At 35.9% G+C, this 25105-nt stretch overlaps 3 protein-coding genes across 3 annotated transcripts; 2 read left to right on the top strand and 1 right to left on the bottom strand.

Annotated features, from left to right (window-relative positions):
- The first annotated feature begins 1420 nt into the window (after nt 1-1420).
- LOC109113317 (ammonium transporter Rh type A-like) lies at nt 1421-10547 on the top strand. Its single transcript, XM_042746392.1, has 10 exons — nt 1421-1736; nt 6279-6462; nt 6688-6838; nt 7136-7283; nt 7388-7554; nt 7653-7790; nt 7879-8000; nt 8095-8168; nt 8892-8965; nt 9095-10547. The coding sequence occupies exons 1-10, from the start codon at nt 1436-1438 to the stop codon at nt 9167-9169; spliced, it is 1434 nt and encodes a 477-aa protein (XP_042602326.1). The 5' UTR covers nt 1421-1435; the 3' UTR covers nt 9170-10547.
- Nucleotides 10548-11962: 1415 nt separating this feature from the next.
- On the top strand, nt 11963-14244 carry si:ch211-22i13.2 (uncharacterized protein LOC553945 homolog). Its single transcript, XM_042746964.1, has 7 exons — nt 11963-12186; nt 12494-12563; nt 12638-12793; nt 12877-12935; nt 13160-13249; nt 13399-13491; nt 13722-14244. Exons 1-7 carry the CDS (start codon nt 12184-12186, stop codon nt 13770-13772), a joined length of 522 nt encoding a protein of 173 aa, XP_042602898.1. The 5' UTR covers nt 11963-12183; the 3' UTR covers nt 13773-14244.
- A 2959-nt stretch (nt 14245-17203) lies between these two features.
- LOC109045066 (protein RD3-like) lies at nt 17204-23906 on the bottom strand. The gene is made up of 3 exons (XM_019062942.2): nt 23104-23906; nt 21074-21405; nt 17204-18744 (listed from the first exon to the last, which is right to left on the bottom strand). Exons 2-3 carry the CDS (start codon nt 21358-21360, stop codon nt 18378-18380), a joined length of 654 nt encoding a protein of 217 aa, XP_018918487.1. The 5' UTR covers nt 21361-21405; nt 23104-23906; the 3' UTR covers nt 17204-18377.
- Nucleotides 23907-25105: the final 1199 nt, after the last annotated feature.

Here is a 25105-nt window from a genome sequence, read left to right as displayed (position 1 = left end):
TACAGCACTAAACTAAAAAAAAACAGAAAAGGTTTCCTTCAAGTTTTTTTTTTTTTTTAAGTAAATGACAATGTTGTCAAACTGATCTCTGTATACACAGTTCTGTGAAAATTACTAAAATGATAATTTTTTTTTAATTTATTTTTTTTTATGCCAGGCCAGCAGAGCAGTTGGCAATTTGCAAAGAAACACTACATAAGAGTTTTTCAACAGAGTGGTGAAAACAAATAATCAAGAGAGTAAAAGTCATGTTTTTGTAGTTTTGTAAACTGTGATGATAACAATAGCATTTTCAAAAAACATTTTTAAAGCTCTGTGCTTAAATTGCAGAATATGTCGCTATAAAGTAAGGGTTGGGGCTGTAAGGTTGTTGGGGCATATTAAATGCATGCTAAGCACATCACTATCCCAAGTTAACAGAGCCCACCTCCAATATTCTAAGATATTCTGTTCCATCGATACATCTCAGGTTACGATTGGCCCTTTAAGTGGAGCCAGAAATATTATTACCAGTTCCAAGCACATAAATGTCCAAGTGAAGTTGCATTGGAAACTTCTACATGATACGCAAGTTGCTGAGTTACGATGTTTGGTCTCTCTCTCTCTCTCTCTCTCTCTCTCTCTCTCTCTCTCTCTCTCTCTCTCTCTCTCTCTCTCTCTCTCTATGATCTATCTAGTGATATTTTTGAATATTTTTCATCATTTTGAATTCAGATGCAGTTGGGTTTATTGTTTACAATAAAATTATTTTATAAGAAATAAGATAAAATTTTAAGACTGATTGTTTTCTATATTCTAATTAAAATGTTATAGGCATTTAAGAGCGATTTAATATTGTCTCTTTTCATCTGTTTTTAAAATCATACGTCCCTGTTTGTCACTCCACAGATCTTTACTGTTAACATTACAAAAAAATAAATTTCTTTATTTAGGAAGTGAGAACCAAATAACATTAACAACAATACTTGCTTGCTCCATGCTCTACTACTCAGCTCTCAAGCTTCAGGGTGTGTCCAGTCTAAAAGAGGAACCAAAATATATAGATCCAAAACAATATAAAAGCAAATTAAAAGGCAATAATGAAAAAAAAGGTAAACCCATGAAACTTTTTTAAAATTACAATGTGTAACCAGTCATGTGGAAAAACATTGAATTTCCATATAATACAAACAATGATTAAAGTGTTGTTACATTTATGGTTCACTAGGGAGACATAAAAGCCATATATGCTTCTGTTGTTTTTGTTTTTTTTTGTCTGTTTTTTTTTTTTTTGTGTGTGTGTGTGAATTTAAAACATGGTTCTTCATTTAAATATGTAGGAGGAGAAAGGAAATCCATTCCTACAAGTACAGTGCAACAGGGGGTGTGACTGTCCCCACCTTAATGATCTCTCTTGTCATTGGTCTTCCAAAGCCCACAGCCAATTCAAAACCACATGCCACTTTCTGCACTCCCCCCACAAGCCACAGACAGCGTGAAGAGTGAGAGAGGTAGAGACAAGAGGGAGAATCACCCAGAGAGGAAAAACAGCAGAACAGAGAAGGTGTTAAGCATGCCAGCATATGCCACCAACATGAGGCTCAAGTTCCCCATTCTGGCCTTAATCCTGGAAGCCGTGACCATCGTCCTGTACGCTTTGCTTGTGGTATATGACACCGGTGATGCTCACGGACATGATGGGACTCATGAAGAATCGAATACAACTCATTCAAGCGGCCCAATGACCCTTTATCCCAGTAAGTACCCCCCTGTCAGATTGGTGTATGTGTTGTAGATGAGTGTATACATGCAGTCATGTTTTGACATCCAAATTGACTGGTTTCAATTAAGTCTAAAATTGTATTTAAATCTTATTTTATTGGCTAAACTTGAACACATTATGTTATTAGGAACTTTAAGGGTTAGATCACGTGGATGCAGGAAATTGTTATTAAGTTGTCATTGCCTTCATGCTTTTGGCCATTGTCTGAATAAAATATTTTCTGGATGATTTGCAAATGAATTCGTCCTTTTTAAGACTGATATTTACTCTAGTCAACTTTGCATTTAAGTTTGATGGTGCTACTCACTCATCAGTCATCAGTTATTTCTGCAAAGGCTTTGGCGGCAATATTTCACTAATGTTCATTCAGCACGCAAGTCCCTAAAAATACTCCCTCCGAAGAGAAGTCAATGCCACAGACTCTTGCACTCTCAGGAGCCAGATCTTACACTGGACAGGTGATTCAGTACAGTACATGGTTAATGTAGGCTACAAATAGGGGATCATTTTTTATATTTTTTATATGATCAAACACTTACATTTATTCATATTACAATAAACATTTTCATTTCATTTACATATAAAATTATTAACAAGACATACTGTAGACTGAATAGGTAAATTGGCCAATTTGGATTGAATTAAACTGAATCAGCTCCCAAGAGCTGCACAAAATGCATTATGGTTGGACAAACTGTGTAAATTTCCATTTTAAGTGAAAGTTTCTATCTTGCATAGTTTTGTTCATGCTTTTCCGTGTTAAGGATATGTCCATGTTGGCATTTCTGAAGAGCACTATGAAATGACACATGAATTTGCACCAAAAAACTGATTGGATGAACATAATTTGATGTCAGCAGCTAAACAAATGTGAAACATTCTCTCTTTCCCTTAAAAAGTTGATAAGCCTGGTTTATTTTGTGTCGTGACCCACCAGTTGACAACCACTGATCTACAGAATCTATTATAAAAAGGAATTATTCATTCAAGCAAATAGAAACACTGTGTTTCCTTTGAGACCATTTCAAATTCAATTGCATTCCTTTCATTTTCTCTACATGCTTTGCTTATTTGCAGAGATGACATGCATTGGTTGTAAATACCCTTGTTTACTTTTATCTTCAAATTGCACAGCGTTTGGGCTGAAACCAACTCTGGGGTGTGGAGAGTATGAACATGCAAGATTAGTGTCAGTGTCACGTGTCTTAAAGGTTCCTTTGAAGAGCATAGCTCTTCGCCCTTTCAGTTGCAAAAGTAGTTTTCAAAGACTGTCAATTTAGCCACTTTAATGCATTTTTCATCACTCAACATTCTTAGTAACTTAAGTTTAAACATGTTGAAGTGCTGGGGCACAATGTGACAATTGAGACAATTGTGACAATTGTGTAAAAAATTATTTACCACCCAGTGAACCTGATGGCCTTTAAATAATTAAAAGCATATGTGAAAAGGAAAGAAAAATAAAAAGCATATGTGTTTGTAGAATGGGAGAATTAAGGCCATCTGTCGCTTTGGTACATAAATGCAAAGCATTCCAGAAATGAGTGAGCAAAGCTTCAAAGAAAAGAAAATAACGGTTACTTTAATCTGGGCAACAAAGAAAACATATGTAGCTAAGTTATGTCACTGCGCTCTTAATTAGTGATGACAGAATGTAATTAAGTCACTGAACATTGGCAAAGAGAGGAAACTTTCCACCCATTAGTAAAGTGGGACCTTTGAGATTTTATCAGCAAATAAGTTGCAGATGGGAAATGCGAAAACTTTCACTGGGAAAATGATTCTGTTTGTTGTAGCATCCAACAGTTGGGAAAAATGGACTGTGGACCTCTACTCAGCCAGCAAAATGATCTGTATCCCCCTATGATGCTCTTCCAAAGTTTGCATACATGAAATAACCAGTAAAAAGTCCTTTAGCCAACCCTATCATTGCAAATATGTATTGCTTAAGAAAGATCAGAGGAAAAGACTTGGGTCATGCAACAGCTGATAAGGGTTGTTTACCTCGGTTTCAGCTGTGTCAGAGACCCACATAAATGTTTTTGAGGGGTTTTCAGCAGGATCACATTTTATCACTCAACAACCACCGGTGACTAGTGACAATAACATAAAAGACTGGTCAAAGAACACTACTGTGGTACCACGGGAAGTTTTTAGGATGGGAAGGGCTGTGATGATATAACAGAATCTATCTTTATCACATTTTTGGTATCCCTCGTTGAGATTTTTTTTTCCATGAAACATCAAAAATGACCATTGAGAATTGAGTATATGCAGTAAAAGATCACATTCAGTACTTTGTTTGTTTTAAGATGGATTGCGAAGCAAGATAAGACTGAAATCTGATGATTTTTAATCATCACATATTTATCTGAAGATTTCCTGTTTAGTCTTTTACTGTATCATTGTACAGTGATGCTTTAAGTACAGTCTGCTGGGAGCATGGACTATGTCATAAAATAAGGACATGATCATTTCTAAAGACAGCAAGCTATAAAATATATACATATAGCCAGCTATAAAATTATGCAGCGAGCAAAGAAAATTCAGTTCAGTTTGAGTCCTGATCAAAGTTCCTCACCACTAAACGTAGTTGGTCGTACTTACAGGGGTCATCGGTTATCTTGATGAGCTTAGCAGATGTCAGACCATGAGCACTATGATTGATGACTATTTGGGTTTGTTCCTGGCAAGTTTAGATTTTGTGTAAATTACTGAATGGGTGGAGGGTTTTGGAGGCATTCCGAGGGAAGTCTGAATGTTTGCCTATTCAAAGGCCGGTGCCGCACCTTTTGGAGGATCACGCTTCGTAGTTCCACTTGTCTCTCTTGGGACTGACAGTGAGACCCTTTTTAAACTTACTGACAATCGTTAATGTGTCTGATTGTTATCAGCAGGCACAATGATCGGTGGTTTGTATTGTGTAGTCCGAAAACAGACTTTGCTGATGATTAAGGTGTTCTGGGCGGTATCCTATCTCTGTGTCCAGGGACTGTATAGCTTCCTGAGTTGGACAGTCTAGAACTCATTTCCTTTCTGCAGGAAAGATGGGAAAAGGCCAGCAGTACAGGCACTATGCGCTGTGAAGACAATCAGTGTGCACATTTAGTTATTGCAAATTTGTAGAAATTGTTATCCTTTAACTCTTTGCATTTCCATTCATCCACCCATGTCTTGGCAGGGGAACACTTTGGATGCATTCATTCAAAATGCAGCAGTGTAATACACATCATAGAATTGGATTTTTAATCCATGAATCAAAGTCACTCATGTGTTTCCATCCCCAATGGTGAGTATCATACATGAAAACTAATGACTTCAGGTCACTGCAAATTGCTGGGTATTTTTTGCATGCAGTGCTTTATCAATCCAAATGAATCCAGACAGATTTTTTGAAAATTGTCTTCATATGTACCCTAAACTTTGCAGTCTGATTCACATATTTGTTTATATGAGCATTACATCTATTATGAATGAAATTTCAGGCCATATGCAATGACTAGCCGCCACGTTCAGAAACTGAGAAAGCTACAAAAATGCTTTATGATTTGTCAGTTTGCAGCCAGTTGGAGCAATGAAGAGGCTGGATTGCTCTGAATGTGACGTATCCTGAAATAAGTATATTCACTAACACTCATTAGAGTCATGTGAAGTGAATAAAATTACACACACCAACAGGGTCACTAAAGGAAACTTCTTAACCTGTCATTCATAAACTAATAGAAGAGCACACAAGACCTTTGTACAGCGATGGAAGAACATGGTTATTGAATTGTTCTGGTGATTTTGTAGGAATTAAATAGACTTAAAACAGAAATGTGTAAATATGTTGCTTTGTAACTATTCTGGTTGTACAGTTGTTCATAAACAATTATTTTACTACTAAAACTATTATGCATTTACTGTGATCTGCACATGAACAGTTCACCCCAAAAAGTAAATTCTGTAATTTCCTCACCCTTATGTTGAGCATTGTTATTGTTTCCCATGGAAAACATAAAATATCCGACAACAAATGAACATATCAAATGAGCAAACATATCATAAGCAGTCCACCTCTGTGCTATGTTTCCAGTATTCTTAGAGATAGTTCAACCAAAAACATAAATTGATACTGTTCTTACGCACTCATAACGCACACATCTGTGTGTAATATGCACTATTAATAAATGAGGACCCAGAACTTTTTGAAGCATCAAAGTGATAGTTGTGTAGACTGTCAACGGAGGGACACAAATCTCTCAGATTTCAATAAAAATTTAATTTGTGTTCAAAGTCAAATATGACAGAATATTTGTGTTTTGGTGAATTATCCCATTATGTCATACAATAGCTTTGTGTGAGGAACAGACATACATTTATGTTGTTATTCACTGATATAACACAACAGTGCTTCCTTTCATTGCTGACCTGTTCAAACTAAAGTTGAACTAAATGTGGTTCTAGAGTGACTAATTTCGGGCTTGAGGTGTGCAGAAACAGCTCTTTCTCATAAACTCTTTATCCATGTGTCCAGTGTTTCAGGATGTACACGTGATGATCTTCATTGGCTTCGGTTTCTTGATGACCTTCCTAAAGAGATATGGCTTCAGCAGTGTGGGCATCAACATGTTGCTGGCTGCCTTTGGCTTGCAGTGGGGTCTTCTCCTCCAGAACATCTGGCATATGCATGACGGAAAAATAACAGTCACCATTGAAAAGTAAACTTAACTTTTTGGTAATGGCGGGGGGGACCATGGGTGACTGACGTAATAAAACTGATCATTACTTCATCATCTATCAAAATAGTTAAATGCTAGATGTTCAGCTAATATGCCAAAAGAATATATATATATATATATATATATATATATATATATATATATATATATATATATATATATATATATATAATTTTTTTTTTTTTTCATATTTCTTCTCTGCAGAATGATTAATGCTGACTTCAGTACAGCAACTGTTCTGATCTCATTTGGAGCGGTTCTGGGAAAAACTAGCCCTGTCCAGCTTCTCATCATGACCCTGCTAGAGATCACTACCTTCTGCATCAATGAGCATTTGGTTGTGGGACTCCTTGAGGTTTGTAAAGGCTCAAACGATTAGTTCATATACTTAAATCAGTGCATATATATTATTTGTTTTGGTATTCTGGGGGAATCATTGTGAAGCATCTTCTACCCTCAGTTGATCATTAAGTTGATTTGCACCAGATTATTATTATTATCTTGATTGACTCACAACAGCATAATCAGTTCTGAAACTGAACAGTGGTGGCATCTCTATATAGGAAATTAATCATACCTTAAACGTACATTAACATGATGGTCATTTACCTTTTTTCAGCCGGTATTCATGAACGTTCTTATCTCCTAACAGGTTTCTGATGTTGGTGCCTCTATGACTATCCATGCTTTTGGGGCTTACTTTGGATTAGCTGTCGCCCGTGTTCTTTATCGCCCTGGTCTCCGGAACGGCCATGAGAACGAAGGCTCAGTCTATCACTCAGACTTGTTTGCAATGATCGGTATGTGTAGACCTTTCAGTCAGACTTAAAAAGAAACTCTCTGTAATCAGAGTGTCTGTAGGTACTTGTAATCATTCACCATTCCACTCTTCCTGCGTCTTTAGGCACAGTCTACCTGTGGATGTTCTGGCCCAGCTTTAATTCTGCTATTGCTGAACCTGGTGATGCTCAGCTAAGAGCTGTCATCAACACCTATTTCTCTCTGGCTGCTTGTGCCCTCGCTGCCTACGCTACCTCCAGTCTGGTGGAGAAGAAGGGGAAACTTGACATGGTGGGTCATACCAGTCTTTTGTTAATTTTACTAAGTCTCACATTTTAGCAGTCTATGATCCTTATGACTTAGTAACCTGAAGCTGTTTTGTGGCACAGGTTCACATTCAGAACGCCACGCTGGCTGGAGGTGTCGCTGTGGGTACCTGCGCTGACATGAACATCCAGCCGTTTGGAGCAATGCTGATCGGAATCACTGCAGGCATTATCTCCACCGTTGGATTTAAGTTCCTCACTGTATGAGTTTCTATCATATCACAATGATTCTAATATTAGAACTCAATCACGTATTAATCCATCATGGTTTTTTTTTTTTTCTCCTCAGCCCATACTCGCCTCTAAACTTGGAATCCAAGACACCTGTGGCGTGCATAACCTCCACGGCATGCCAGGAATCCTAGGGGGCCTTGCTGGTATTGTTGCGGCAGCACTAGGAAAGAAAGACAAGTATCTGGCAGTTCTTTACATTGTGTCTTTAGATTTTCGCTATTACCAGTGTGGCAACAAGTGGGTTTAATATCTCTGTGCTTGTTTATCCTAGTGTAACTGCAACTAAACAAGCATGTGGTTTGGCATCATCTCTGGGATTTGCTTTGGTGGGTGGGTTGATCACAGGTAGGTATTAATACACCATAAACTACAAAATCTGCAAGATATTATAAAATACACTGCCCATCCAAAAACAAAAAAAAAGGCACACACTCTAATGTTTCATTGGTCCGCCTTTAGCTTTGATTATGGCATACATTCACTGTGGCATCATTTCGATAAGCTTCTGCAATGTCACATTTATTCCCATCCAGAGTTGCAGAAAAAATGAATTGATGAAATAACCTGGTCATTCAGTATATTCAGGTAGTCAGCTGACTTAATTCTTTGGGCACATAACATAATCATCCATGCAGTAATTATCCAAAGGGAGGATCTTAAATATTTGCTTAGGTAAATCCAGGTGGTGACTTTTTTTTTTTTTTTTTTTTTTTTGGACGGGCAGTGTATAAAAGTGTTCTTTTAAGAACATGAATCCAATTTCTAAATAAAATCTTTGACAAACATTATATATACTGTACACACACAAACACACCACATGATATTATGTATGAATGTAGATTGAAAAATGTAAATATCTAAAATGTAAATTGAAAACTGTATTAAGATTTTTCACAACCATGTGAAACCAACGTGAATTCAAAAAGAACCTACAGTATGTAAGAACTTGCCACATGGATGTTAAACTATTTCTGGACACACTTATTTGTCGTTCACCCAATTAGCATTACTCTGTTGTATTACAAAAAAAAAATACAAAATTGTACAAAACATTTTTACCTTCTTCAGGCCTGATTATGAAGATTCCATTCTGGGGGCAGCCACCTGATCAAAACTGCTTCGATGACTCAGTCTTCTGGGAGGTACGTCAAAAAGATTGATATGTTAATGCTATTTTGTAATGCAAGGACATGGTCACAACTGTTTTTAATTCTTTGGAAAATGTCTTACAGCTGATAAGTTTGACAATTGTGGATGTTTTTGATATGCAGGTACCTGAGGAAGAAGAGGAAAACGAAGAGCGTTTGACTCACGGCGATTATTCCAAGACCAAAGAGGAGGCTTGAAGCTCTGCTCAGATCCAGCTCACGTCACAAATCAAGAGACCCAGTCCAACAAGCAACTCAGGGGCATCTATTCTATTCTCTAAAATCCTCAACAGTGAACACACCAGAAGTACTAAGAGATGTCAATTTTTTATTTTTATTTTTTTGTAATGGGTGCTTTTTTTTTTCTAAATACATGTAGCTAAATAATAAAAAAAGACACCTGCAACTCATATCATGACACTGAGAAGTGGCATCTCAAACCTTCTATGTTATAAAATTAAATGTAAGAAGGTTTCAAATTATTACCAAAAAGTCACAAAGCTAACTCAATTTTTTTCGTCGTCTGCTGAACTACACATAACTGAGTAGTTGCTCACTGTAATGCACCAAAAATCTGAGCCGATTTTGCTTAAGTGTCTGTTCTCAAAGTAGCTCATTTTACTTTGAATAAGCTTTTTTATTATTATTTTGTACAGACCCAACTTTTATCATCACTAGAGATTTTGACCAACGCTCTTTTCATGTTTTTAACGGTCATACATATTAGTCCCCATCCAACGAGAGATCCTTCAACTTTCTGGCAACAAGTTGCTTATTACTGTGATCAGTAACAACCCTTTATGCAACGATATATGAAGTATTTTAAGCTATTGTATCCTAAAGAACTAACAAATATATTGTCGACTTTTATATTTTCACACAATTTCTAATACTCTAATATGAACTCAGCCAAATACAGTGGCCCCGGAAAGTAACTAAATAAGTCACATTTAAAATTCTATATCAACTATCAAAAATACAATATTAGTATGTATTTCAAAGAAAGATAATAACTAAGCACACGTTTTCAGATTAGTGGAACGTGTTCATGGTTTGTGTGATTATCTTCAGCTGTTGTTGGACACCTGAGTGAACTTGAAGAACTTCATACTTCCATTAATGGACCCAGGGACCAGCTGATTAAAAGTAATGACATAAATGACTAAGAAATGAAATTAATTCATCTTTCATCATTTGTTTGTCAGTGTAGCGTCAAAAAAGAAGTGTCCAAATGCATTTTGGGGCCACTGTACATTTCCATCTTTGAAACGTATTATTGTAAAACTGATCTCATACAGTTAGCCTTAAATAAAAGCTCATTTACTACAGTACTTGAACGTTCAGCTCAGTACAAATAAGCAGACGTGATCAGACTGTCACAGCTTGTACTTTGTAAGACTACTAAAGCCATGTTTTTAACGATAAAGAGGATGTTATCCTTGCAGACAGTCTTACTGCAAGCTGACTTACTGATTCAACTTTTGTGAATGTATGTGTTCTCATACGCCTCACCTCATCACTTAATTGTATTTGAAAAGTCTGTGAATGTATTAAACTTTTAATGTCGTTCATAAAACCAGCTATCTGGATTCTTTTTGGTTAGAATGTACTGAAGGCTGTTATGTTTAATCAGGTTTTAAATCATTTTTGTTTTTACACTCGCTGGGGTATATTTGTAGCAATAGCCAATAATACATTATTAATTTTTATTTTATGCCAAAAATCATTAGGATATTAAGTAAAAACCATGTTCCATGAAGATATTTTGTAAATTTCCTACTGTAAATATATCAAAACTTAATTTCTGATTAGTAATATGCATTGCTAAAAGCTTCATTTGCACAACTTTAAAGGCGATATTTAGATTTTTTCTTTTGCACCATCAGATTCCAGATATTCAAATAGTTGTATCTCATCCAAATATTGTCTTATCCTAACAAACCATACATCAATGGAAAGCATATATATATATATATATATATATATATATATATATATATATATATATATATATATATATATATATATATATATATATATATATTTAAATTATTTACAATTACAGTTACATGTTACATGAGACAACCATTTAAAATAAACAGACAAAATAATGGTGAAAAAAAAATTGGTAAAAGTAACTGTTCACCATTCAAAAGACCTTAAAGCAAGATTTTAAACCGTATACGATGTTTAACAGAGCCAGCGCAGTGTTGACTAATAGGGTCATACTTCTTGGTTCTAGAAAGAACTCTAGCTGCTGCATTTTGAACCAGCTGAAAATATAATAAAACTATTGTGTCCTGAAAAAAACTAAAATATATATTGTTGACTTATTTTTAGGCAAAAGAGATAAAATGCAATAATGACAATTCTTTCAGTGACCGTGCGGGGGCAATGTCCAACATTTAGTAACATTTAGTCGTGGGCGCCCTCTGTAGGAAAAATCATGTATTACAGAGGAATCATTCCCTCTTTTTAGTGCTACATTAAAACTAAAGAAACTTATAGAAATACATATTCAAATGTAGTAGCATTAGTAAATAAATAAATAAATGGTAGAATATCTTGTCTGTAAGTAGTATCTGTTTTTCCATGTACCTGCAGACCAAGAAGCGGCAGAAATGTTCTCCAGGGGGCGCTTGAAGGCCCAGAGAGCCAAAACCTTCATTAAATCACATTTCAGGTTTTTTTTTTTTTTTTTTTTTTTTTTTTTTTTTTTTTTTATGTAGGTTAAATAACAAGGATTTTTCTTCTCATATAAAATTGGCAATTCGCTAGAGAAATACATACAAATTATTTATGTTAAATCAATAATGGCTGTATTGGCCCAGTCTCACCAGCGCGTAGAAAAGTAACCGTCTGCGTGCTGCTTCAAAAACGAGCTTAACAAATTTATACCTGATTAATGATTCTGATACACTTTAATATTCAGTACACACATGAATCAGGAGATTTTATTTATTTATTTATTGCTTACGTCGGTCACGCGGCTGCGCTGTGAAACAGTACCCGGATAATGACGTAAACAAGATGGCTGCGCAGTGGTGTTTATCTTATTGATTCACACGCACTGATCACAGAAATAAAACAGTCATTTGTATTCCACGCAGTTTATTTTCAGCAACGATTATATTCATAACAGCATTCCTCTGATTTTTCCGAGTTTTGTTGCGGTCGGAAGGACCACATTTGGAAGACAATCTAATATCAACATGGTAAAGTGTTACATTAAAATCAGCGCTCTCGTCAAACCTTCAGATGAAGCTGTACATCTTTTGTTGATGTTTACAAACTGTTGTTTCTAAAAATGTTATACGGACGAAGTGTAAGGTATTTGTGAAGTAAATGAGTAGCTGACTGTGGGATGTCTACACAAACAGACTTAATTCGGCTCGTGTCTTTCCTTGACAGCACTGACGCTGCTCTTCTTGCCTCTGATTCTCATAAAGAACACAGAACACAGTCCATGTTCTGAACATTTCAAAACATCTCGATGCTGAGGTTTTATTTGTTATCTTTCAGTCTGCCAAAGTGGACACTGTGGAGAGAAGTGAGTCAAGTACAAAAAGCAGAAGTAGTTCTCACAGCAGAGGTGAGTTTCTCTAGACATGTGTTCTGTGTTAGGAAAGGAAATTTTGCTCACAAATATGCTGTATATATTGACAGGAAGAGACAACCGGAAACGAGCAAGAAGCCGAAGCCGATCATCCTCATCATCTTCCAGTTCTTCATCTTCCTCCTCCTCCTCCTCCTCCTCCTCTTCTTCACATTCTTCATCCAGCAATTCATCATCACATAGCAACTCCAGCTCCAGTAGCTCAGGTAAGTTACATCAAAATTATTACATTTCTTTTCAAATTAAAAATGATGCAGCAGATCAATGTGTTTTGTGCTTTCACTGCTAGATCCTTGCAAAAAACGACGAAAATCTTCGAAGAAAAGGAAAGATAATCACGGCAAAAAGGTACCTGGCTCTGTTTTTTTAATTATTATTTCGTTGTTTATTTAGAACACAAAACCAAGGGCTGTCAAACTCAAAAATAAAAATTATTTTTTGACGGAACTGTTCCAATAAGAAGTTTGTTTATTGTGTCTTTTATTTAGAAGCTGTTACATGTTAATTAATTAACTGTTGGTTTGGAATACATTTTCACTTATCTGTTTGAACTATTATTATTATTATTATAGAAAGGAAAAAAAGAGAAAACGCATAAGCGGAAGAAGGAAAAGGGACACAAAGAGCAGGACGACAGCTTTGGACCTGTTCAAATTTCAAAGGTACTCAACTCAAAACTTCATAGCTGGCATTACGTTTTAGCAACGTTACGCAGTCTCTTTTTCTTTCTTTTTTGAAATTTTATTCAGATTAAATGTTTCTGTAATTATTGCAAAGTTTAGTGATATAACAGAATTTCTGTCTTCCCCAGTATCTTAAGGAAAAGAAGAAAACTGGCAAGTTCAGTATGATTTCAGGGAAAAAGATTAAAATGAAAGTGAAAAAATCAAAGAAGGACAAGCAGGTGAGTTTTTCATTGTGCAGATTACACATAAATACACTAGAGAAAAAAACAACAAATTATCCGTTTGATTTTATAATAAAAGCATGGAATTTCCTTCTCTTGCTTTTATTTATTTATTTATTTATTTTATTTATGATAGCTGGTGAAAATAGTGTTAGAATGTAAATCAGATCAACTGTAGTCAGGTTTTGCTCAGATCTTTCATTGACTTACCCCTTTTTTTTTAACAGAGGGACAAAAACAGAGCTGAACTGCTGGAGTTCTTAAACTCAACTTTCTGATTCAGTTCATTATTCACCTGGCCGCCACTCAGGGAAGGACTATCTTCAACTATTAATGGGTTTGCCTGATGTTATACATTGACAGTTCCTTACCATAAACTATGTGGATGGTTGTCCTCCTTTTTTTTAATTCCAGACTGTGTCCTGAAATACTTATTTTACGTCTGATTAACTGTATCCTATAAGGACTGTAGCTTGGATGTAACGTTGTTACATGTTACTGAAATTGTCAAAAAACATGAAGGTTGTATATCTAAAAAACTATTCAAATTTGAAACAACATAGTAGTCATGTTGTTCCAGTGGCGTGTTTCTTGTTATCCCATGATAATCTGTGTATTTATTGTGCTGAGCCAAATGCAGAAGCACCACTAGCGGGTAGTTGAAAGCTTACGATCTTCCTTTGTGAGACACGTGCATCTGACATAACTCATGACAATGCTGTTAAATAAATTTCCAGTTTGTGTCCTTTATTTTTTTGGTGTCTTAACAGAAATGGTGGAAAGAGTACTAAGAAATTGTACTTAAGTATTGCTACTCAAGGAATAAATTACTCGAGTGCAAAAAAATATGACTCAAGTAAGAGTAAAAAAGTAGCTTGCTGAAAAACTACTCAAGTTACTGCATTGCAAAGTACTTTACTATTATTTTTTACCCAAAATGAGGCCATGTGAGCATTATAGAGCATTAAACACTCTCATGTACTATAATGCCTGTTTCACAAGTGAGACTCATAGAAGTATTAAACTTATCATATTCCAGAAAATCCCTTATATGGACAAAATGCATCAGATATCACTACAGCAGGATAACATGCAGATAGAGATGCTTTGACTGATGAAACATTGAAGACAATAAACACACAATCGCAAAGCAAATTTAATTGACGGCTTGTATCACAGTATAAAATTTTATTAAATATTTATGTCTCACTGTGATAAGAAGCAACATGGAACCACAAAAGCTAATTGTTTCAAACATGACTGATGTTATATAGTGATTTCAGAGCAAAACATGATATTAGTCTCATAAATTGTCATGTTTGACACTATGCTAAGCAAAAATACTAGCTATCCCTGTTGCCAGGAGCAACTGTTTTATAATTAATTTTGAAAAGTACATTCACATATAAAATTATGTGGTTGTTTTTAAGAAGGGCAAAAGCAAAGAAAGGTAAGTGAGAGGTTCTCAAAGAAATGAGGGATTAAAACAGTGTGAATAGAAAGGTGGCAGTAAAAAAATAATGGGTGAAGTGGGGCATCGTTTTCATTTTAATGATTCCGATTCTTATTCATTCATAATTCCGATTCCAATAAGGTAAATAAATAAAACATCTTAAGATATCATTCACATTTATTCCAACACTTTTTGCTAAATGATTCATTGTTAGCTGAATACTATGAATGAAAATCAGCAAGCTAAAGAACACTTTCACAAGGATGTGTGTGCAGCAGAGAAAGCAGCACACAAGTCTTGACTTGAATGGTTTAAAAATCTAATTAAAAGTGTAGTTTGTTATAAAAGCAATAAGGTGGACTCCAGGCACATTTTCGGTAACAAAAAAGCTTTTTATTTAACATGTTTAAATATACCTAGGCATGGGAATCCAAAATCGATTCCAATTCTGCAATAGGACACTTAAGAACAGGAATCAACTACTCTGGTGACACAAAATAAAATTTGGCGATTTCCTAAGCGGATAAAAAATGATGACTATAACGTATGTCGGAAAAGCACTTTGCAGCAGTAATATCATCACTCCTGAGAGTTTACTGGTAGCTTCTAAATTCATCCCTGTTTGGATCCTTAGGAATGAATGGAAAGCTAAACGCTAGCATAGTGGCGCAGCGCGCTACAGCGACTGAGTGCACACACTGAGACAGGAGAGTTACGTATCTACTCGTCTAAGTTGAGGAAAGAACATAGTGGAATATGTAAAAACGGTGGCGTTTTCCTTTAAGCAGGCTCGGGTAACCCCACTGCTTAAGAAACCCTCTCTAGATCCAGCACTTTTTTTTTTTAGAAAACTACAGACCAATATCCCTTCTTCAGTTCATTGCAAAGACACTTGAGTAAGTTGTGTTCAACCAACTCTCTATGTTCCTTGACAGACGTTTCTGGCTGGATGAAGGATCACCAACTCAACCTTGCTAAGACAGAACTGCTCGTGGTCTCAGCCAACCCAGCGCTTCATTGCAACTACTCTATACAGCTGGGTTCGTCAAGAAGAAGGAATTTTTAGGAAGATTAGCCCCTACCTATCAGAGCAAGCTGCACAACTCTTTGTCCAAGCACTTGTTCTTTCCAGACTGGACTATTGTAATGCTCTCTTGACAGGCCTTCCCACATGTACTATCAAACCTCTGCAACTGATCCAGAATGCAGCAGCAAGACTGGTCTTTAGCAAGCCGAAAAAAGCTCATGTTACACCTCTCTTCAAAGAACAACTGGTACTGTACCAATATACCTAAACTCGCTAGTTCAAATTATGCACCCTCCAGAAGCTTGCATTCTGCAAGTGAATGGCACCTTGAGGTGCCATCCCAAAGAGGCCCAAAATCACTATCACGGACCTTTTCCTGGACTGTGCCAAGCTGGTGGAATGACCTCCCTCAAGGTCACAATTCGAACAGCTGAGTCTTTGGCCATTTTCAAAAAACGTTTAAAGACACATCTTTTTCGCCAGCACCTGACAAACTAATACTAGCACTTACCTATTCTATTCTATTCTATTCTATTCTATTCTATTCTATTCTATAAAAAAAACCTAGCTATGTGTACTGTGCTAGACTAACTGAAACTTGTCACAGCACTTATATACTGTATACTGTTGCTCTCTCATTCATCTGCTTGCTTCTATTGTTCTCCTCATTTGTAAGTCGCTTTGGATAAAAGTTTAAAGCTTAAAAGGCTAAATTATTAAATATAAATGTAAATGTTATTTTTTAGAAAGAACATGAGAGGTAAAACGACTTTTACAATAATCAGAAATGGGTATCAGAAAGAGGTGAGGCATTTGTTATAAAATGTAGGATACCATGTCACTGTCTCAGAATCACAAACTCAAAAGAATATGTTCAGAAATGTTTTTTTTTAGCTCAATGAAATTAAAACATTTATTGACTTAATACATTTACATTCTACAGTTACACTGATTGTAACACAACTGACAAAGGAATTAAATACAGTTAATTTAAATGTTATGCAAACAACTCATCACTTAACACTTGCACATACACTGACAACAAGAAAAAACAACAATCACAAGCATCTGAACATTTCCACAACAAATACAGCACCACCTTGTTTTGAAAAATGGGGCAATCTTACAAAAGTTGGCCTGCACTGGAATATTTTATTATTATTATTAAATTTTTATATCAATTGTAAAACAGAAGGGCCATATAAAACCCTATTTTTTCCAAAGTTCACAAGTTAAATTAGGCAACTGTACTATTTCAGAATAACTTGTCATACAAATTGAATCTGATGATGAGTGATCAGCAAATATCTGGTTTCCTGTTTTAGGAATTTACTGCATATAGGCTATGCACATTCAGTCAAAAATGAAAGGTGTGGATCCAACAGGTTCTCACTCCCAACTCCTCACATATTGATACTTGGTCAGGACCATAAAAAACATGGACTTAGTGTCCGTGACATCACTAATAGGTTTCTGAAGTGCATTTTTGAAGCCTAAAGTGGGCGGAGCTGACCGTCGCCATCTTGGCAGCACGCCACTCCTGGATAATCGAAAATGGAGAAGGGTCTGGCTGCAGACGTGCACTTTCAGACACACACAAGCGCACTGTTTTAAGTGCACGCACTAAATAAACAACCCTTTGGAAACTCAACTTTGCTATTGATCCTCCTTGTGACTGCTCAGGTCGTTATCACAATAGCACAAAATAAAAATCAAGACTGAAAGTGACGTCACTAGCGGAAGTGCAAGTGACCTGTCACTCAAGTGGTCACACCCTTAATTACGCAGAACTTTAAGGCTTAATATACGGAGATCACATCAATTCCTTTCACAAATCAATCGTTTTGCCTTGGAAGACTTGGAATATTAATACTTTTTGAATAAATTATGACTAGTTATATCTGTCTGTTACATATTGTGTTTTATTGACAAATGGTAGGTTTAGGGGCAGGGGTTGCGTTATGTGCTCATAAATGTGTGAATAGTTTAATGTAAATAAAACTGTTGTGACTGTTTTGAAAAGTCACACCCCAACATATATGCAATAATGGCAATATAATTATCCAATATATAATTTAATCACAACGATAAAATTCCCAGTGCCTTTTGCTTCGGCATACTGATGCCAAAGTTTTCTTATTTAAATCAATGGAGGACCCTGTGTGTAAAAAATTATGCCTAAGAGTCCTGACCAAGCAGCAATATGTGATGAGTTGGGAGTGTTGTCCTTGTAGCAAATGCATTTATTTGCTTTGCTAAGACTTAAGTTTTATTTCCCAACATCATCATACCTCTTACCTCCATATTTCTGGAAATATAAATACACTGACAGTGAAGGTGATGCTGGGAATATCAGGCAGTCGTTGACTGGACCAGATCCTGCTGAATCCCGCTCCCAGACACTCAAGCTTTCCCATTGATTCCCTTGTGCCGAATCTCCGGCATGCTCCACACGCGCTGCGCTTTCTCCGTTGTCTGACCAAGACCCTTCTCAACATCCCCACACACAGTCTTGACATCTACTCCATCTTCCTCCGAGCCGTAACTGTTTGATTTCAGTCCCAAGGTGCTGCCGAAAGGGTTGATCCGCACGCGAGACTTGAAGCTCATCAGCGACAGGCTTATGGAGCGTCTGTTGTTCCACTGGTGGGTCAGACGCTGCGCCTCCTGCTCCTCATGAACACGCTCAAGTGTTTCCACAAGCACAGAGCGGAAGAGTCCGGAAACCTCCTGCACCTCAGGCTCATTCTCCATCAGCACCTGCCGAAACCTGTGAAGACAGGAGAGGGTGTGGAGAGTTTTGCATAACACTTTTGTCAATGGAGTATCGTAAGTCATAGAAAAAGTTGAATTCATTACTTGTACTAGGTCTATATATTACTAACTTTCAGAAAGCAAAACTTCCAGTCCATTCAAAACAAGGCATTTATTGTAACAAAGCTGCAACAACGACTCACTCTAAAAATGTAACTTGCTGAAATAATATTATTGTTTATATAGAAGAATCACAACTTGACAATATAAAGTGGCAAATGTTAGCTATAAAGGCACATTGTGAGATATAAAGTCATAATTACAACAAACAAAGTCACAATGGTGAGATTTAAAGTCACACTGAGAAATATAAAGTCAATGCTGGAATATATTAAGGCACATTGTGAGACATAAAGTCAGAATTACAAGAAACAGTGTCACTTGCACAAGATTTAAATTGATACTGAAACATAAAGTTGCAATTAACTTCCCAATGTTAGAATCCTTTAAGTAAAATGTTATTACTCAATTCATATAGCCAGTGATAACTGAGGTTAAGTACAGTCACAAATATTAACCACTGCTTTTTTTTTTTTTTTTGTAAAAAGTTAATTAAAAAGTGGAAAATTGTCATGTGTAGGCTAAGTGGACCTCAAGGAAAAAATAATGATTGCTAATAAACAGCATTCAACAGCCATTTCCAGACAGATTTTTTGGTAGTGTGTCTGTGTTAATCACCCATTAAAAAAGATTTTACACAACACAAAAACACCAGACCTGTGGTCCCTATGAGAGCAGAACATAAGCACTTGACTCATCAGAGTAAAAGCAGCCTCTAAGGAGCCGTGCGCTCTTGCTCCTCAGACTAAGATGTTCTTAGGGAGTCTTAAAATAGGTTACCAAGCTAGGTTCTTATCTTTCCAAATTAAATCTTCCTTCTCCTTCTTTGTTTAATCAATACAATCCTCTCAAAACTCTCACTTTTTTAACTAGTGCTCATGGGAAGGACTAGATCATCCTTCTACTCTTCTTTCAAAAAAAAGATTCTCTCTGACAAGGAAAAAATAGTCTCTGTCATGTTGTTCCAAACCTGTATGCAGCTATTTTTATTTTATTTAAAAAAAAATAATAATTCTTCAGTGACCACAGGCCCCAAAAAGTACCAAAAAAAACACCATAAAAGTAGATAATATAATTTGTGCAGTATATTCCAAGTTGTTTGAAGCCATACAATAATTTTCTGAGGAATCAGTGTTACTTTGGTATCACTTAGATACTGTTATAGTTTTATATTTTCAATCAGGTTTTATTTTTATATTTTCATTTGAACTATATTTTCATTTTTGCCATTTTTAGTAGTTTTACGAGCCTATAGTTTTATTATTTTTTCTTTCGTTTTAGTTATTTGAGTAAATATATGAAATACATTTGCAAAAGACTGAAATGACTATATATTTCAGACTGTTCCTCACGCAAACATGCTGTATTTTGTTGGAAGACTTGGAATAAAACAGAATACAGTGCTTTCATAATATCTCTCTTTCCTCTTTAATGCTTGACAGCCCATGATTGCTATGAATTGTTTTTGAATGGGCAAAAATATGTGTGAAATTTCTTTATTATGTGTGAGTCTGTGTGTGTGTGTTCCATATAGGATAAAAAATAACAGCATACAATTTGTAATGACATGAAGACATAAGTAAATAATAAGTAATAATAGTTCACCCAAAAAATGTAAATTATGGGATTATTTACTCACCAGCATGTCATTACAAACATGTATGTCTTTCTTCTGAAGAAAACAAATATATTTATAGAAGTGTGTTGGTAACCAAACCATTACCAATGAATTCCATTGAATGAAAAAATGTTCCACAGAAAAAAAAAAAAAAAAAAAAAAAAAAAATAATATATATATATATATATATATATATATATATATATATAATTTTGCAACAACATGAGGGTGAGTATATGATAGAAATTTTGTGGTGAACTGGTGTTGGTTATCATGAGGGGGCTGAACAAATCAGTTGCTATGCAGTTGCTACCTGAACAAAAAAAAAAAAAAAAAAACAGCATCTGTTTGGGCTCATCTGAATCTGTCAGGTGTGCATCCCGTGAGGCCTGTGTGCGATTTACAATCATCACTCCAGCAGGTTAGAGCTGCTTAGTTCACCTACAGAAAAAAAACATGGGTGTCTTTGTGTGTTTCTTAGCAGTGACATCACAAAGACGGCTTAGTAAACTAATCACCCAGATCGCCCTCTCCTGAACCTGTGGTGATGAACATCCTCACGCTGAAAACAAAGCGTGCAATGAGGAGCACCCATCGAATGTCTCACCTTTGTATTACAGATCCGCAGTATGATGGTGGCACTTTGCTGCACAGGTCCTCAAGGCCGAGTCTCTCTCCTTGGCTGATGTCAAATGAGCTGCGTGGGGTGCTCATGAGCCAGCTGTAGTCCACGCCGCTCTTCAGCCGCTGGTACTCATTGTCTCGCTCCCGCTGCTGTCTCTCGGCCTCCTTCATCTGCCAGCTCAGCTCCAGCATCAGGGTGTCCGTTACCACTTGAGACGCCTCACGTCTTGGGCTCCGATAGTACGGCTCGTTCCAGCTGAACCACGACATGCTCGCTGCTGTCACCGGCCCTCTGCTGCTCACCTTGAATTTGTTCTGTTAGAGATGGATCATGCATCATGGATGCAAAAAACAAAAAGCAATTTAAACAAATGTTGGGTGTGCAATGGATGATGGATCTTGGGATTTGTTTTTTGTAGATTTAATGCCTTTTCTTATTCATTTCTCCTTGAAATTTGGCATAAAGTGCTTGTGCACAAAATTCTGTGATCATCTGCTAACAGTTTTGGGTCCTGTTGACTTGCGTGGTACTATGGATCCAATCCACTTGCAGCAATGCCATAGAAGAACCAAACATTTCCTAAAAGAACCACTTAGTGTAAAGAACATTTTCATAATCTAATGAACCTTGTTCTTTTGATTACAAAGAACCTTTTGTATGATAAAAATGTTCCATGGATGTTTAAGGTTCTTCATGGAAGCATATAGATGCCAATAAAGAACTTTTATTTTTAAAAGTGTTCTTATACTACTTATACTAAGTTGTGGTTTGGAATGACATGGGGGTGAGTAAATGACAAAAGAATTTAGTCTACTTTGGGACTGTCCCTTTAAGGTTATAGCCTACTCATTTATAACATCATAATGTTGTTGGGGATGAATGTTAGCAAGCCTAAACCTCAAAGCACAGATGCTCTTTAACACCTGACAGACATCACAGCACTGAGCTCTCGGCTCATTCCCAACAGTGAATATGCTCTGATGTGAATTAGTGAAGGACGCTGACCTATATTTTGACCAAACATGGTAACCATAACTTCTTATCATACAAAAGTAAACATACATCTATAAATTCAAACACCTAAATTCATTGATATTACCATGTATCATGCATTGATTTTTACTCTAAACCAGTCTCTAGTAAATTTCAAACAAACAGTAACAATTTTGAAGTGGAACGACTTTACATGTATTTTCTTGTAAAACATACTTTAATGATCATTGTTTAACTTACAAATTAGATTTATTTATTTACTTATTTATTTAATTTATTTTTTTTGTACCAGTTGAGAACCACTTTGCTAAAAAAAAAAAAGAAGAAAAAAAAAGCATAATTTCTTAACTTACTAATTTGATTGTCACATTTGGGTTTACTGTCCTGTGATAATGAGTATACAGAATAAAGAGCAGTTAAAATAGATCCATAGTTGACCCCAAAATGGAGTGTTTTTCAAAAACTGTATGACTGACTTTCTTTTGAACACAAACACACACACACAATATATATATATATATATATATATATATATATATATATATACAATTTTTTTTTTAAATGTCTCATTGTTCGTCCATTCAAAGAAAGTCAGTTGTAAACAAAACTTTTTTCTGTACTAAAACACATGCAACAGTTATAGTTTAAAAATATGTCCAATATTTTAGGTACATTCATTTAGAAACAATAGCCATTTCACTACTTCATCACTACGCAGTAAAGTTATTAACAAAATGTATGATTTGATGCGTCAAGAAGAGACTATTTTGCCTTGAACACTGTACTGACAAACATTACTAAAAGTAATATGCTCGATGTCCACCTGTTACCATTAACATCACTTTAAATCACTGCCAGTGATCCTCAAAATACAAAGTTTGACTTCTCAAAACGTGCTGAATTTGTTAGTCTTGTGTTTTTCTCAGTATTGTCTTCCTCTATGCCCGTCCACCCACTCCTCCCCCATTCTCCTTTGCTATCTCCTCTTTATTCATTCCTCATTTGCTCGATCTCCTTACCTTTAGAAGTGATCCAGTTGTCTTGTAGTGCTTGTAGACGTGTAATGGCCCAGGTCACATTTCCTCTTTGAGACTGCTCTGAAGTGCCTCGCTGTTTGCGGTTGCTATAGCAATGCTCGCCAAGCCTATTTTATTCTGCCACATGCATCATCAGCTGAAAGGCAGACGGGATGGGAGGGCAGAAGAGAGGGGGAGGACGGGTCATGCGCTGCATAAACAGATTACGAGCATATGTGGGCTATGAGGTCATGTGACTAAGACGAGTTATCTGGTACAAGGCTAACGTCGAGGCTTTATTTTCTTTCCCCCCAATTAAAGCTTACAAACCTCACGATCATATTTTCCAGCATGATGTGAGGATGTTTCAAAACTCATAAGCTTCAATGCAAGCAAGGAAAGCTGAGCTCTTGTTCAAAGAACTCACATGCTGATTGCCACAAATTTGCTTATTTGATTAGTGGCCTAGAAATAATGTTACATTTCCATGTTTACGGGTTTAATCGATACATAAATAAGTAAATAAAAATTCCAAATGTGTGGGGCTATATATATTTTGAAAATGTATGCATATAAGTTGAGATGTTTCCTCCACAGATGTGTTTTATTAGTGAGCTAGCAGCTCGGCAGTGGACTGGAGGACAGCAGATGGAAGAGGTTTAATCCAAGCAGCTGTCTCAGTTTAGCTGTAAAACCATGACATGCATGAGGCCAGTCACTCAGTTTGGTCCCTTAATGAGTCAGATGCACTCACACAGCATGCCGATGGTCTATCTCGGCTGTAAATAGCTAAAGTTATAACACTAGTCCTCGAATTTGAGCATACTCTGTTTGTCAGTGTTTCCAGGCTGACTTTTCTTGGTCCTTTTTTGCAGGTTATATTGTTGCGCCAGTAGGTGGCGACAAGTGATTGAATTATTCACTCAAACGATTCGTTCCAAAAACTTAATCCAGTACAGACATATTTCCTATAAATAATATTGTACTATAAATATAGAGATATAAATGTATTATAAATAATAAGCAAAAAAGACAGAAGTGATTGGGTCTACATTGTAAGTTTCTCAATATGAACTTTTGTTTCTGATTTCAGCTCCTAAGAGGAAGGAACAAAGGTGCTGTTACTCGTGTGATATTGCTCATAATCCTCAAATAAGGCAAAGAGGAACCTCAGTCAGAGTGTAGTTATTTAATTCATTTCAGAAGCGCTGAAATTGTCCTGTTCCCTTCCTCATGTTCCACACTCTTCAGATATAAATCCACTTAAGGCTTTATTTTAACAGATCGGTTCGACCTCTAATCACTCTTCCCTTCTGAGAGACTGACAGTTTATCCCTCTGCAGAATTCATTTGCAGTGATTAGCTTTAATCATGCATTTATAGGTGTACATTAAAAAAAAAAAAAAGCCTTCTCTGTCTTCCCATCATTTATTAACTATTAAAGTCCTTATATATAAAGTGGCTTATCGATTGGCTCAAGGTTTGAACGTCTAACTGTAGGATTACCCAATAAACGTGCTTTTCTACCTTTTAACCACTAGAGGGAGACTTTGACCACTGTTACACTGCAGTTACTGTGGGCGCTTACAGACCTGCATAGCCCACATTAGATATTATGTTAAAAGTGATAAAGTAAATCATTAGGCCTATGTTGTGGAGTGATAAAGATTGGATGGCCAATAATTTTCTCCTATTAAATTCAGACAAGACAGATATATATATATATATATATATATATATATATATATATATATATATATATATATATATATATATATATATATATATATATATATATATACAGGTCCTTCTCAAAAAATTAGCATATTGTGATAAAAGTTCATTATTTTCCATAATGTAATGATAAAATTAAACTTTCATATATTTTAGATTCATTGCACACCAACTGAAATATTTCAGGTCTTTTATTGTTTTAATACTGATGATTTTGGCATATAGCATATTGGCATACAGCTCATGAAAACACAAAATTCCTATCTCAAAA

This window comes from Cyprinus carpio, chromosome B20, assembly GCF_018340385.1.
Source record: "Cyprinus carpio isolate SPL01 chromosome B20, ASM1834038v1, whole genome shotgun sequence".
Taxonomy (NCBI): Eukaryota; Metazoa; Chordata; class Actinopteri; order Cypriniformes; family Cyprinidae; genus Cyprinus; species Cyprinus carpio.
The sequence above is the reverse complement of the archived record's forward strand: the minus strand, read 5'-3'. Positions and strand labels throughout refer to the sequence as shown.

Coding starts and splice junctions, on each gene's coding strand:
- si:ch211-22i13.2 (XM_042746964.1), top strand. Junction 12,564..12,637: donor AAGTAGTTCTCACAGCAGAG/GTGAGTTTCTCT, acceptor ATATATTGACAG/GAAGAGACAACCGGAAACGA. Junction 12,794..12,876: donor CTCCAGCTCCAGTAGCTCAG/GTAAGTTACATC, acceptor TTTCACTGCTAG/ATCCTTGCAAAAAACGACGA.
- LOC109113317 (XM_042746392.1), top strand. CDS start 1,436: ATGCCACTTTCTGCACTCCCCCCACAAGCCACAGACAGCGTGAAGAGT. Junction 7,284..7,387: donor AGACTTGTTTGCAATGATCG/GTATGTGTAGAC, acceptor CTGCGTCTTTAG/GCACAGTCTACCTGTGGATG. Junction 8,966..9,094: donor ATGACTCAGTCTTCTGGGAG/GTACGTCAAAAA, acceptor TTTGATATGCAG/GTACCTGAGGAAGAAGAGGA.
- LOC109045066 (XM_019062942.2), bottom strand. CDS start 21,360: ATGTCGTGGTTCAGCTGGAACGAGCCGTACTATCGGAGCCCAAGACGT. Junction 18,745..21,073: donor TGCGGATCTGTAATACAAAG/GTGAGACATTCG, acceptor CTGTCTTCACAG/GTTTCGGCAGGTGCTGATGG.